Below are 15,565 nucleotides of genomic sequence, written 5' to 3' on the forward strand. Positions count from 1 at the left end.
ATGGATGAAAGCACCGATTCTATAACGTGCTCATAGCAGGGGAGCAGTTTAAGTGCTCATCCAATAAGTGCTCTCATATGATGCATAAGTGCATGTGCTAGTTTCCCTGTCTGTCTCCAGTATAAGTGAATAGAGGCTGCTGATTGATGGGATCCTCCATCAGCGGCCATGTTCCCAGCGTAGCACCGGCACGCAGATCCCCTAAACATGAATTATTCATATTAAAGACTAGGACCTGTCAGTGCCCCTGACATGTCAGTTTTAGTAACTACTTGCATTTCCCATGTAATAACAATTCTAGAGCATCTTTTATTATGACACTATGTTGTGCTGTTCTTCTAATATTCTTGATAGAAGTTTATGGATATAGGTACAGATGGGTGTTACCACTTGAGGGTGTGTGCCTGCACAGTCTGACACTATCCAATCAGTGCTGCCAGAGTCCGACTGTGCAGGGACACACCCTCAGCCAGTAACTACCATCTGTACCTTTATCCATAAACTTCTAGCAAGAAAAGTGGAAGAATGGCATAACATAGAGACATAAGAAAAGACGCTCCAGAATTATTACATGGGGGATACAAGTAGTTATTAAAACTGACATGTCAGGAGAGGTGACCGGTCCTCTTAAACTATCGGACATCAGTGCCGATAGTTAAATCATGCTTATTACTAGCTGCATGCATGTGCTGTTACCAACACATGTACAGCTAGTAATATAAACTGGCCAACCCCTTTAATCTTGGTTAACCTTAACCCCTTTAAGGCTACCTGCACACGGATGCGGGCTGTCTTGCAGAAATTCTGCACAAATTTCCCCAGCATTTCCTCAACAAATCCGCACCAAAAACCACATGGGTTATCTGCAGTTTTCGGTGTGGGTTTGACGTAGTTTTGCCACAGAACTCGAGCAGATATTCGAGCAAAAGATCAGCGCAAAAAAAAACCAACTGACATGCTGTTGATTTCTAACTCAGCATGGCAGGTCAATTTTCGCACGGAACGAAAAAGTGTACATGAGGTTGGTCTGATCTCATACACTTTGCTGGTACTGTATTACACTGTGGTTTCTCCACACAAGAATCCGTACCGAGAAACTGCATGTGATCTGCAGCATGTGCAGGCAGTCTAAAGGCACTTGTTTGTGATTGTATATATGGTAGTTTCTATAGCATATAGCTTGCTGGAGCGAGGTGCCAATGAGGAGACCTTTCCAGATTCACTGTGATTCACTGTTGTAGCTCACTAGGCCCATTTACAGGAGCTGAGGATTGGGGAAAATAAATGCGCAGCCAATCACCTGACGTACGAGCAAACACTTGGGTGATCTTTTAGGTGGCAAATAAAATTATCATTTGCCAGCAGCAATTCACCCTGTGTTAAGGGATCTGCTGCCGTCATACAATGAATCCGTATGGGGATGGACGATTGCAGTAGCGATCATTCATCCCCATACAGAGGAGATGACTGCTGCATGTAAATGCAGCTCCGCCAACAATCAGGCAAATTATCAGAAACGTTCCTGATGGTTGCATGTGTATTGTCCCATGTAAACGCACCTTTAGAGCTGACCGTCTACAGTAGATGTCCATCAACAAACCCTTTGGGCAGGATCTGCCAACCATCTAATGTGTATGAGGGACTCCTGACTCTCCCCTGATGGAAGATCTCAGGGAAATAAGGGTCAGGCTCTAAGATTTCAACATGCCCGACCCTTATGTTCTAAGGGAGATAAGCTGCCAACAGTGGATTACCCCCCTCTGCCTTACAGAACACATGCATATAAATGGGTGGATGTGGGTGTGTGAGGGGGAAGGAGAGATAGATGTCATCCATATCTCATGTGTGGAGTGTTTTACAGTTCGCCAACATTTATGCCCGTTTCCAAGAGTAAATGTTAGCAAATCTGCCAGGGCTGATATCCTGGCCCGGCCTCCACCACTGCCACAAACTATTGTCGCACAGGCGTTTAAAAAGTTGCAAAAAGTTGTTTTTTTTTTCGTGTGGTTGTCTTAAGCAGAGAAAACCTTACCCCACTAACTCCAAAGTGAAAGGCTGCATATGTACCTGACAACTCCTTACCAACAATATCCCAGAAATGCCCCTGTTCTTGTCTCTTGTGCTTACTGTCAGGGGGGTTCAGCAGCGCTTGCTCCAGCTCTGCATGTCCTGAAGCCAGATCTTCATCCATCTTTAGTACTCTGGGAAATAACACTTCCTTCTGACACAGCTTTGATAACTGAGAACCCATAAAAAAAAAAACAAACATTTTTTATATTATTGCGAAAGTATTTGGCATCATTGAGACCCGTCATCTACAACTATACTAGATTACATTTACAAGCATGAAAACACATGTTAAAAAAAATTAAAGAAAGCACAAAAATGGATTGTCTGAAGTGGGGTTATTGGACTTTTTGACTATGCATCCAGCTCTACAGTTTAGGGCAGGGGTCAGAAACCTTCCGCATGCAAGCTGTTGTGAAACTACACTGCTCAAACAACACTACTACTAGAGAGTAGTGGATGCATGGAATAGCCTTCCTGCAGAAGTGGTAGCTGCAAATACACTGCGTGCAGAATTATTAGGCAAATGAGTATTTTGACCACATCATCCTCTTTATGCATGTTGTCTTACTCCAAGCTGTATAGGCTCGAAAGCCTACTACCAATTAAGCATATTAGGTGATGTGCATCTCTGTAATGAGAAGGGGTGTGGTCTAATGACATCAACACCCTATATCAGGTGTGCATAATTATTAGGCAACTTCCTTTCCTTTGGCAAAATGGGTCAAAAGAAGGACTTGACCGGCTCAGAAAAGTCAAAAATAGTGAGATATCTTGCAGAGGGATGCAGCACTCTTAAAATTGCAAAGCTTCTGAAGCGTGATCATCGAAAAATCAAGCGTTTCATTCAAAATAGTCAACAGGGTCGCAAGAAGCGTGTGGAAAAACCAAGGCGCAAAATAACTGCCCATGAACTGAGAAAAGTCAAGCGTGCAGCTGCCAAGATGCCACTTGCCACCAGTTTGGCCATATTTCAGAGCTGCAACATCACTGGAGTGCCCAAAAGCACAAGGTGTGCAATACTCAGAGACATGGCCAAGGTAAGAAAGGCTGAAAGACGACCACCACTGAACAAGACACACAAGCTGAAACGTCAAGACTGGGCCAAGAAATATCTCAAGACTGATTTTTCAAAGGTTTTATGGACTGATGAAATGAGAGTGAGTCTTGATGGGCCCGTGGCTGGATTGGTAAAGGGCAGAGAGCTCCAGTCCGACTCAGACGCCAGCAAGGTGGAGGTGGAGTACTGGTTTGGGCTGGTATCATCAAAGATGAGCTTGTGGGGCCTTTTCGGGTTGAGGATGGAGTCAAGCTCAACTCCCAGTCCTACTGCCAGTTTCTGGAAGACACCTTCTTCAAGCAGTGGTACAGGAAGAAGTCTGCATCCTTCAAGAAAAACATGATTTTCATGCAGGACAATGCTCCATCACACGCGTCCAAGTACTCCACAGCGTGGCTGGCAAGAAAGGGTATAAAAGAAGAAAATCTAATGACATGGCCTCCTTGTTCACCTGATCTGAACCCCATTGAGAACCTGTGGTCCATCATCAAATGTGAGATTTACAAGGAGGGAAAACAGTACACCTCTCTGAACAGTGTCTGGGAGGCTGTGGTTGCTGCTGCACGCAATGTTGATGGTGAACAGATCAAAACACTGACAGAATCCATGGATGGCAGGCTTTTGAGTGTCCTTGCAAAGAAAGGTGGCTATATTGGTCACTGATTTGTTTTTGTTTTGTTTTTGAATGTCAGAAATGTATATTTGTGAATGTTGAGATGTTATATTGGTTTCACTGGTAAAAATAAATAATTGAAATGGGTATATATTTGTTTTTTGTTAAGTTGCCTAATAATTATGCACAGTAATAGTCACCTGCACACACAGATATCCCCCTAAAATAGCTAAAACTAAAAACAAACTAAAAACTACTTCCAAAAATATTCAGCTGTGATATTAATGAGTTTTTTGGGTTCATTGAGAACATGGTTGTTGTTCAATAATAAAATTAATCCTCAAAAATACAACTTGCCTAATAATTCTGCACTCCCTGTACAGTGAAGGGGTTTAAGCATGCATGGGATAGGCATAAGGCCATCCTTCATATAAGATAAGGGCCGGGGGCTATCCATAGTATTCAGTATATTGGGCAGACTAGATGGGCCAAATGGTTCTTATCTGCCGACACATTCTATGTTTCTATGTTTCTCAAAAAAATAAAGGGAACACAAAAATAACACATCCTAGATCTGAATTAATTAAATATTCTTCAGAAATACTTTGTTCTTTACATAGTTAAATGGAGGTCTGGATTTGGAGTCACACTCAAAATTAAAGTGGAAAAACACACTACAGGCTGATCCAATTTTGATGTAATGTCCTTAAAACAAGTCAAAATGAGGCTCAGTAGTGTGTGTGGCCTCCACGTGTCTGTATGACCTCCCTACAACGCCTGTGCATGCTCCTGATGAGGTGGCGGACGGTCTCCTGAGGGATCTCCTCCCAGACCTGGACTAAAGCATCTGCCAACTCCTGGACAGTCTGTGGTGCAACGTGACGTTGGTGGATAGAGCGAGACATGATGTCCCAGATGTGCTCAATTGGATTCAGGTCTGGGGAAAGGGCGGGCCAGTCCATAGCATCAATGCCTTCGTCTTGCAGGAACTGCTGACACACTCCAGCCACATGAGGTCTAGCATTGTCTTGCATTAGGAGGAACCCAGGGCCAACCGCACCAGCATATGGTCTCACAAGGGGTCTGAGGATCTCAGCACATGGAGGGCTGTGCGGCCCTCCAAAGAAATGCCACCCCACACCATTACTGACCCAATGCCAAACCGGTCATGCTGGAGGATGTTGCAGGCAGCAGAACGTTCTCCACGGCGTCTCAAGACTCTGTCACATCTGTCACGTGCTCAGTGTGAACCTGCTTTCATCTGTGAAGAGCACAGGGCGCCAGTGGCGAATTTGCCAATATTGGTGTTCTCTGGCAAATGCCAAACGTCCTGCACGGTGTTGGGCTGTAAGCACAACCCCCACCTGTGGACGTCGGGCCCTCATATCACCCTCATGGAGTCTGTTTCTGACCGTTTGAGCAGACACATGCACATTTGTGGCCTGCTGGAGGTCATTTTGCAGGGCTCTGGCAGTGCTCCTCCTGTTCCTCCTTGCACAAAGGTGGAGGTAGCGGTCCTGCTGCTGGGTTGTTGCCCTCCTACGGCCTCCTCCACGTCTCCTGATGTACTGGCCTGTCTCCTGGTAGCGCCTCCATGCCCTGGACACTACGCTGACAGACACAGCAAACCTTCTTGCCACAGCTCGCATTGATGTGCCATCCCGGATAAGCTGCACTACCTGAGCCACTTGTGTGGGTTGTAGACTCCGTCTCATGCTACCACTAGAGTAAAAGCACCGCCAGCATTCAAAAGTGACCAAAGGAAGCATAGGAACTGAGAAGTGGTCTGTGGTCACCACCTGCAGAACCACTCCTTTATTGGGGGTGTCTTGCTAATTGCCTATAATTTCCACCTGTTGTCTATCCCATTTGCACAACAGCATGTGAAATTGATTGTCACTCAGTGTTGCTTCCTAAGTGGACAGTTTGATTTCACAGAAGTGTGATTGACTTGGAGTTACATTGTGTTGTTTAAGTGTTCCCTTTATTTTTTTGAGCAGTGTACAATTCGTCCAGCATGCTCCATTCATTTCTATGAGAGTTCTCAGAAGAGCAGAGCAAGTATGCATGGTGGGAGTTCTAGTTTCTGGACAGCTGGAGTGCCAGAGGTTGCCTATCCCTGGCTTAGGACTTCTTTATTGGGTCCGCTTAGGACACCTGTTTTTATTAAATTTTTGCTTCTGAGCTCTGTCAACACTAAATTGGATGTGATCAGCATAAAGGGTTTGTCCCATTACCACAATTATCGTGTCTGACTTATATGTGTCTAATCGGTGGGGGTCCAACTGCTGGGGCCCCTATTGATCACAAGAGAAGGGGCCTGTGCTCCCCATTTTAGTGGAGTGGCAGACACACATGCATGTCCGCCGCTCCATTCAACTCTATAGGACGGCTATTTCAGGCAGTTCCATAGATCTGAATGGAGCATGACCGCCAATTCATTCAAGCTCATGTTCTTGTGATCTTGTGACCCCAGCAGTCGCACCCCTGCCAGTCCTGTGGATAAGTTGTTGTAATGCTCCTTTAAAGGGAGTCTGTCACCACAATTTGACATTATAGACCGCTTACATAGCGCTGTAGCATAACTATAGATGAGTCAAATGGTACCTTTCTGAAGTTCACCAGAGGCAAAAACGCAGTTTTATTCATATTCAAAAGAGGGCTCGCAAGTGCCCAGGGGGCGGCGTGCGGGCTGTAAGTGCCCAGGCCACTTTGCCTTCTTCTCAGATAACCCCACCCCAGCCTGTTGCTTGGCCCGCCCTGTAAGCTCCTTGCTCATCTAGTGTACTGGCCGAGATCGCGCCGACGCATGCCCGGGCCGGCGGTGAACTGCGCACTCGTGGGATCTCGGCCAATACACTGGATGACGCAAGAGGCTTACAGGGAGGGCCAAGCAACAGGCTGGGGAGGGGTTTTGTGAGAAAACGGAAGAGTGGCGTGGGCACTTACAGCCCGAACGCCGCCCCTGGGCACTTGCAAACCCTCATTTGAATATGAATAAAACTGCGTTTTTGCCTCTGGTGAACTTCAGAACAAAACAACAAAGGTACCATTTGACTCATCTATAGTTATGCTACAGCGCTATGTAAGCGGTCTATAATGTCAAATTGTGGTGACAGACTCCCTTTAATGCTCTGAGTCACAAGGACTAAAAGGCCTATTAGAAAACATGCTGGACATGTCTACACTTCTTATGCAACAGTGCTTTTATTTCTTCCACAAATGTATTTTTTTTCCTTAGGCCTCCTTCACATTTCCGTTTTTCATGGACGTGTGCTATCTGCATTTTCCATAGACAGCACACATACCCACTGATTTTAAAAGGGTTTTCCGAGACTTTTATACTAATGACCTATCGTTTAGATAGGTCATCAGCTTGATTTTACTGTATTGATATCCTATTGTCATATAATGTATGGTTTATCTGAACAATTGGCTGTATGTTAAACCTTTAATAAAAATGATCTGATTCAAAAAAAGATAGGTCATCAGTATCTGATCAGTGGGTGTCCAACACCCGGGACCCTCGCTGATCTGCTGTTCGAGAAGGCACCAGCTCTCAAGCACAGTGCCGCATTCACTTCTATGGGACTGAGCTGCATCCAGGCGATGTGACCGATGAATGTGACATCACATGAAATAAGAAAAGCTGTGAGAAGGCCGTAACTCTACTGCGAGGGCCGATGCCGCTCTCAAACAGATGATCAGCAGGAGTCCTGGGTGTGGAACCCCCATCGATCAGATACTGACAATAGATGTGCATGGTTTTTAAACACATACTATAGCTTCATCAGTATAGCAGAGAGATTCCAGGATTCCATGTGTTTATGGGTACTGCCATGGCACTATGGAGGAAGAGGTCCAATATGGTTCTCTGTTTCCCAGTAAGCCAACTAATAGGTGGTATAAACTAGACTGTCTAAGGGTCGATTCACAAGTCCGCAAGTGTTTTGCGGTCTGCAAATTGCCGGCACTTTAAAAGGAAATGCCTTTTCTTGTCCGTGTCTGCGGACAAAAATAGGACATGTTCTATTTATTTGCGGAACGGAAGTGCCAATGCAGAACGGAAGTGCTGATGCGGAAAGCACACTGTGTGCTGTCCGCATCTTTTGCGGCCCCATTGAAAATGAATAGGCCCCGATCCGGTCCGCAACGTTGCGGAACGGATCCGGCCACATTTTGTGGATGTGTGAATGGATTTGACATCCAGTATCAGCCCCTGAAATAAATCTGGCGCACCTTTGGACTGTCTAATCTAAAGCTGGATTTACACAGGGAAATTGTCGGGCCGATTATCAGGAACAAATGATAGTATGAACAATCGTTCCCAATAATCGTCTCGTGTAAAGGTACAGCAGATCACCCAAAGAACGAGCGAAACACTCGTTCAACCGATAAAATCATCATTTATGCAGACACCTCAATCATCGTTTCTGGGCAGCAGATTGTGCTGTGTGAACAGAGATCTGCTGCCCAGAAACAATGAATCTGTACGAAGACGAGCGATGGCAGTAGTGATTGCTTGATCCCATACAGTGGAGGTGATTGCTGCATGTAAATGCAGCTATCACCTTTACTGATGAGCAGGCAATAATCAGGAATGAATGATTCCTTCCCAATAATTGCCTGCTCAGTTGGCATGTATAAATGCATTGTCCACATCTTAACATTAGTAAATCTGCCCCATGAGCACAGGTGGACGCTGATAAATAGTGGCACCAAATATCTAGTTGTCAGTGGCTCCTACAGCTGCACTTAGAAAGTAAATAGTACATACCTGATGCTTTACTTGTGTCATCATCTCCTGATTCCCATTATGTGCCATGTTTAATGCAGTCAGTGTCTGTTTCACCTCCCTAAAGGCCAGAAAAGCAGAAAAACAATATATCAAAGGATTTGTCCAAGACCCTCACTTGGTCTGGTCATCCCACTTCCTGAGGCGCGGCTCTGTCCCCGCTGATCCTGGTCCCCACCTGTATCATTTGCCGACTCTCCGTATGTTACTGTTGCCAGCCAATGAATGACCGCAAACATATGAGAATTTTTTTTTTTCAGGAAATCGAACAACCCCTATGTGGGTGCTGCCACATGTTCAGGTTTCCTGATGCAGTTTTTGAAGCCAAGACCAGGGTTGAATTAAAAAAAAGAGAAGTAGTATCCGGCCATAATCCTTTTATGATCCACTCCTGATTTTAGATTCAAAAACTGCATGAAAAAGCCTGACTGTGTGGAAGCGCCCTTACTAGTAAATAATTAGTGAACATTACCTACTGGCGAGCTCATGGGATTCCATTATGGCTCTATCTTGAAGCGCCTGCTGAACTTCACAGTCACACAAATTCAATGATGCAATGCAGCGATAGGCTTCTAGCCGGACCCCTGGCTCTTTATCCCGCATGGCCCACAACATAAGTTCTCTCACACGAGGTGTAACGTGCCCGATTTTACCTATAGCTAGGAATAAAACAGTACACAGGATATGACACATACACTACAACACCGTAAACCAGCATTTAAAGTGAATATCCACCATTCCATTCTACCTTACAGTTCAGATATAGATGTGTTCTACATAAAAGTCAAGTAACATAGTAACATAGTAACATAGTAAATAAGGCCGAAAAAAGACATTTGTCCATCCAGTTCGGCCTGTCATCCTGCAAGTTGATCCAGAGGAAGGCAAAAAAACCCTGTGAGGTAGAAGCCAATTTTCTCCACTTTAGGGGAATAAAAAATTTCTTCCCGACTCCAATCAGGCAATCAGAATAACTCCCTGGATCAACGACCCCTCTCTAGTAGCTATAGCCTGTAATATTATTACACTCCAGAAATACATCCAGGCCCCTCTTGAATTCCTTTATTGTACTCACCATCACCACCTCCTCAGGCAGAGAGTTCCATAGTCTCACTGCTCTTACCGTAAAGAACCCTTTTCTATGTTTGTGTACAAACCTTCTTTCCTCCAAACGCAGAGGATGTCCCCTCGTCACAGTCACAGTCCTGGGGATAAATAGCTGATGGGATAGATCTCTGTACTGACCCCTGATATATTTATACATAGTAATTAGATCTCCCCTCAGTCGTCTTTTTTCTAACGTGAATAACCCTAATTTTGATAATCTTTCAGGGTACTGTAGTTGCCCCATTCCAGTTATTACTTTAGTTGCCCTCCTCTGGACCCTCTCCAGCTCTGCTATGTCTGCCTTGTTTACAGGAGCCCAGAACTGTACACAGTACTCCATGTGTGGTCTGACCAGTGATTTGTAAAGTAGTAGGAATATGTTCTCATCACGGGCATCTATGCCCCTTTTGATGCAACCCATTATCTTATTGGCCTTGGCAGCCGCTGCCTGACACTGTTTTTGCAGCTTAGTTTGCTGTTTATTAAAATTCCTAGATCCTTTTCCATGTCAGTGTTACCGAGTGTTTTACCATTTAGTATGTACGGGTGACTTGCATTATTCCTTCCCATGTGCATAACTTTACATTTCTCAGTGTTGTAAATGCATTGGAGGAAATTTGACATATTTCCTCCACTGATTCTACCAGCGGCAGTTTCATTGACCACAATGTCCCTTTCACTTAAAGGGGTTTTGTAGGATTTATATATTTTTTTAAACTCAGTTTAGTGAAGAAAAATATAACATAACATAAAAGAAAAATATCAGGTCTGAGTAGACCATGTCAAAAATTTTCAACATGACTTTATTGTATAATACCATATAAGCAGACAAGACAGACTTTTAGTACAAAGGTATACATATATGTAGTCTTTATCAACACCGGAAGGATAGAAAATAAGTATTACAAGGATTTTCCAAGATTTTATAACTGATGACCTATCCTCTGGAAAGGTCATCACGATCTGATCGGTGGGGTCTGACCCCCGGGACCCCCGCCGATCAGCTGAGAAGGCATCGGCGCTCCTGAGGATAGGTCATCAGTTATAATGTCTCGGAAAACCCCTTTAACCTTCTCATCTGTGAGACTGTATAATTAGATTGAGAAGGACTCCCATAATCCCCCATACCTGAACCAACTTCCTTAGGCAATTTCTGTGCTTGAATATCACGGTATGACCTGGTTAACTTGCAATTTCCACATAGAGAGAGAAGGGGTTGTGGGATCGTACCATTTAAAGGCTATACATTTCCTAGGCAAAAATAACGTTCCTCTAAGAAATCTTTTCTCATGGTGTGACCACCAGACAGAATACCTGAAGAGACCAGGGGAGTGCAGGAGAGATGCCTGACCAGAAGAGCCGAGAAGAAGCTGACCACCCCCTGTAAAGAAGCGAGCAATCGGGGGACAAGTCCAGATCACGTGTCAAAATGATGCACCTGGGCTGCGACACCTGGGGCACTCCATGGAATGAGCATACCCATTTAAAATAGATGTGTCAGTGTCAGATAACATTGATGTATGATATAAAGTTGCGTCATTAATGGAAGGGGATGCTGTTAAATGCTGAAATTCTAATAAATCCGCCATGTTTTTCATCGATATATGTACTTTCCAATGTTCTGATATTTTCTTAGAATGATCTGCAAATGTATCTTAAATTGGATGAGAATATAGAGCGGGGGTCACCCCATGTGTTGTGAAACTACTGTACATCTCCCATCATGCACACTTGCTTGGCTCTTCTATGAACTCCCACCGAAGTGAAAGGAGCATGCTGGGAGTTGTCACAACAGACTAATCCCCGGGGTCCCTGCGACCTTAGCGCACCAATTAGGGGAAATTTAGAAACAGTCGGGCCTTGAGGTGGAAACTGTGCCGCCAATGTGTGTCAAAGCTTTAGGTATTTATAAGGCTATATTTACACGACCATATGTGTTACATTGAGCCGCAAAAAATACGGATGACGTCCATTTGGCATCCATATTGCATCCGTTTTTTTGCGGATCCATTGTAACAATGCCTATCCTTATATCAGAAAAAGGCTGGGCACTCGCTATATCTGGAGTAGGTGGTACTTTATTAATAAGACCATAAAATCTTAGGACAATAAATACATACGTGAGGATAAGTCTGGCCAGACTAAAAATGGCCAAAAAATAGGACATGCTCTATATTTTTTGCAGGGCTACGGAACAGACATACGGATGCGGACAGTACACGGTGTGCTGTCCACATTTTTTCGGACCCATTGAAATGAATAGGTCCTCGTCCAATCCGCAGAAATGGAACAGACACGGAAACAAAATATGTTCGTGTGAATGTAGCCTAAAACTGTAAGTTGGGCAACAGAAATGTTTTTTGTAAATCAGCATATGTGAATAAGGTTTTTTGAGAGTACACATCTCCTAGCGAAACCACACTCGCATCTCTCCAGAAACTGAACCCCTCCAGAGCTTTAACATGGAAGGCATGAGTTGTGCCAGAGAGGCATATCGGTCATGAGATCAGAAAACTGTGACAACTTTTTAGCTTCCCTTCAAATCTGCACTGCTACCCAGGGGCATACTGGGAACTTAAAGTGGCCCTGGAAAAAATTAAAATAAAAGTGGCCCCCATGTTGTAGGCGGGTCTAAATTGACAGAAGCTAGGGCCAACACAAGCAGGCAGGACCAGCAATACCATACTGCAGCACATAATAGCGCCCAGCAGAGCCAAATACCCCAGTACAACACAAAAAAAACTGCCTCGGCAGCATCAAAAACCACAGTCCCCATCTGTGGTGGCCAGAGCCAGATGCCAAGTTCTGTCCTCCTACTCCATTTGCCTCAGGATTTCAATACATTTGAATTCAGGAATCAGGAAGGCACCTGTGGTCGCCACCCAGGTATATAACTACTCGACCACCCCAACGTTAATTAACTCAGGGAGAGACACATCATTACTTACCTAGCTGATGGCCGCCAGGTGGGTTTAGGCAGCCACCTGAACATCGGACCACCGGGAAATTTTCCTGAGTCTATGACCAATCTGCCCCTATGAAGTGGTAGGAGGGCTGGACCAATATGATCTCCCCCCTCAAGGATAGCCCAAAGCGTAGGCATGTGTAAATATGAGCAGAGATGCTGTTCAGAGGAAGGTTGATCCCTTTGCAGGACCCAATAATAAAGCCTTCTCAATTGTCCCGCCAAATAGTATAGGAAGTAGTCAGGTAGTGCCATCCCCGCCTCAGGGTCTAGTCAGAGAATCCAAACTTAGCGGCCCTTTACACGAGCCGAGAATCCTGCAGGTAATCACCAACGAGCGTTTATAGTAACGCTTGTTAGCGATTATCTGGCGGTGTAAAGGTGCTGCCGATTACCCGATGAACAAGCGAAACACTCGTTCATTGGGTAATTGATCATTCATGTAGTCACAAAAAATATCATTTTCCAGCAGCAGATCATGCTGGCCCTGGCACGCTGGGTGTCAGCTTCTGGGCCAAATCCTGACTGATGACAACCCATTCTTGACTAATCAGTACTTGGAGTTTATCACAATTTCTGTGTTTTTGTTTGTCCGCCTGCTTTTTGAGTATTGACCTCAGGTTCTTTATGGAACTCAAATTTGGTGAGTTTCCATGCCATGGACCCAAAATTGTTTTGCCCACTAAGCCACTTAGTTTTGCCTTGTGACATGGTGCTCCATCATGCTGTAAGAAGCATTGTTCCTCACCACATTGCTCCTGGATGGTTGGGAGAAGTTGCTCTTGGATGTCCGATGTTTTGATCCCATTCATGGCAGTTGTTTTTAGGCAAAATGGTGAGTGAGCCCACTGCTTTGGATGAGAAGTAACCCCACAAATGAATGGTCTCAGGATGCTTTACTGTTTGCATGACACAGGACTCATGGTAGCGGTTACCTTTCTTCTCCAGAAAATCTTTTTTCAAGATGTCTTAAACAGTCTGCAGGGGGCTTCATCAGAGAAAATAACTTCCCCCCGGTCCTCTGCAATCCAATCATTGTACTTCCTGCAGATTTTCAGTCTGTCTGTGATATTTTTCTTGGAGAGAAGTGGCTTCTTTGCTGCCCTTCTTGACACCAGACTATCCTCCAAAAGCCTTTGCTTGCAGATGCACTCACACCTCCCTGTTGCCATTCCTGAGAAACCTCTGCACTGGTGTTGACCAGATACCGTAGCTGAATCTTCTTTAGGAGACGGTCCTGGCACTTGCTAGACTTTCTTGGGCGCCCTGAAGACTTTCTTGGGCACTGTGCTACTTACTCCCTCAGCTGCTTCTCCAGTCCCCCTGCTCCTCTTCCAGCCAGCTGTCTGCACTATCAGTGTCTTCTGCAGGCTGTAGCCTTCGTGCTCTCCTGAAGGCGTCCAGACCTGTCCTCAGGGCCACATGAGCGCACTCTTGGCTTCTTAAAAGGCCAGCTTGCATGTCCAAATTCTTCCCCAGCCTATGGCTGGCCACCTCAGAGTATTTAAGACACATTCAACAATGGAAAGGTGCCTAAGCTTTAGGTTTCCTAGTCTCTAGTAACCAACAAAGGTGATTTCTCTGTCTGTCTACCTATGTACCGTACTCCAGCCTGACTACCGATTCTGACTTCTAGCTGCCTGTACTGACCTGAGCCCGTTACTCGGATTGCCCTACTGCTGCCTGTCCTGACCTCAGACTTGTGTTACGGATACACTATTAAGCTGCCTGTCCTGACCTTGACCTGTCTCCAGACTACACATATTGCCTTATCTTTCGGTGCTTCGCAGCAGTGTCTCTGACCCAACGGGTCAGCCGCCAACCACACCAGGACTATCTCAGGAGGTAGCGGACTTGTTGTTCCTCCGCAGCGAAGTCCAGATCCCTGTATAGGGGTTAGAGGGTGAATACCGGAGGACTGACAGATTGGCCTAAAGCCAAACCGGTGGTTGGTACAGTGGGTCCACACCCACTGCTCGCAACACATTAAAACTTTTCATACCTCAGTAGCAGCTATTTGTATCTGCACCTTTGACATCTCTTGTATGTGTATATGCACAGCTATAGATAAGGAATGTATACGCAGAACCATATGTATCCTTTAATGTACATAGATGGGCTTGGTAAAGACAGATTCAGGAGATCCTAAAGCTGCCACCTCTATCTTCTGCACTTGGGAGCCACATTGCTATATGGAATATACTACAAAGTGAAAACTGGTCTAAGGCTGGTACTACTAACCTTTGATTGCATGTGCTTTGATCTTCCATACTGGATCATTCTGAACCAGTTCATAGAGGCAATTCATGACCTAGAAAAACACAGTGAAATGTTAATGGAAAAGTGAGATTTTACTGCTTAGAAAACCCTTCTATAACGTACACTAAATGTCTTAGAGTGATTTATGTCCTTTTTGCTCCACTAAACTATAGCACTACATTGTAGAGGTTAGCGGTCATTGTTATGTGGTGCATTTTCTACTGTGTCTTTGGAATAACTTTCATCATGTCCTTCTATACTCACCATCTCGTCTTTAATCTGAAGTAATCCAGCAGTCCGGCATGCCTGCCTGCGAACAGCTAGAAAGTCATTCTCAAAGCACTGCAGGAATCCCGGGAGCAGCTGAGCCGTCATAATTTGAAGGAAGCCAATGAGAGTTAAAGCCTCCACCTTTGTCTTCCAGCTTTCGCTCTCCAAGTGCTTTCTGCAAATAACATTCAAAAATTAGCTACAATTTTTATTAATTAGTAATCTCACCCATAAGAATATCTATCCTTGTAAAAAAGGAAGCGGCTGTATCCCGGTACAGGGACTACACCAGCTTTGACATATCCATACCCATACTTCAGACGGATGCTGCTGCTTAAATGGGGAACATTTACTAAAGTGCCTGCGCCTGTTTTTATCACTAAAAAGCCTGATTCCAACTGTCTTATTTTTAAGTCTCATTAACCAACT

General features: G+C 44.8%; 1 protein-coding gene across 4 annotated transcripts in view; it reads right to left on the reverse strand.

The window, feature by feature from the left end:
- Positions 1–15,565, reverse strand: part of HEATR4 (HEAT repeat containing 4) — a 47,853-nt gene that overhangs the window by 7,042 nt on the left and 25,246 nt on the right. For 3 of the 4 annotated variants that reach the window (XM_040411306.1, XM_040411305.1, XM_040411308.1), the window contains 5 exons: positions 15,131–15,311; positions 14,849–14,918; positions 9,008–9,194; positions 8,518–8,596; positions 2,068–2,239 (listed from right to left, as the gene is read on the reverse strand). In XM_040411306.1, coding sequence (XP_040267240.1) covers positions 2,068–2,239; positions 8,518–8,596; positions 9,008–9,194; positions 14,849–14,918; positions 15,131–15,311 — 689 coding nt within the window. The remainder of the gene's footprint in view (positions 1–2,067; positions 2,240–8,517; positions 8,597–9,007; positions 9,195–14,848; positions 14,919–15,130; positions 15,312–15,565) is intronic. The other variant, XM_040411307.1, reaches the window with a different exon arrangement.

This window comes from Bufo bufo, chromosome 11 (genome assembly GCF_905171765.1).
Source record: "Bufo bufo chromosome 11, aBufBuf1.1, whole genome shotgun sequence".
NCBI lineage: Eukaryota > Metazoa > Chordata > Amphibia > Anura > Bufonidae > Bufo > Bufo bufo.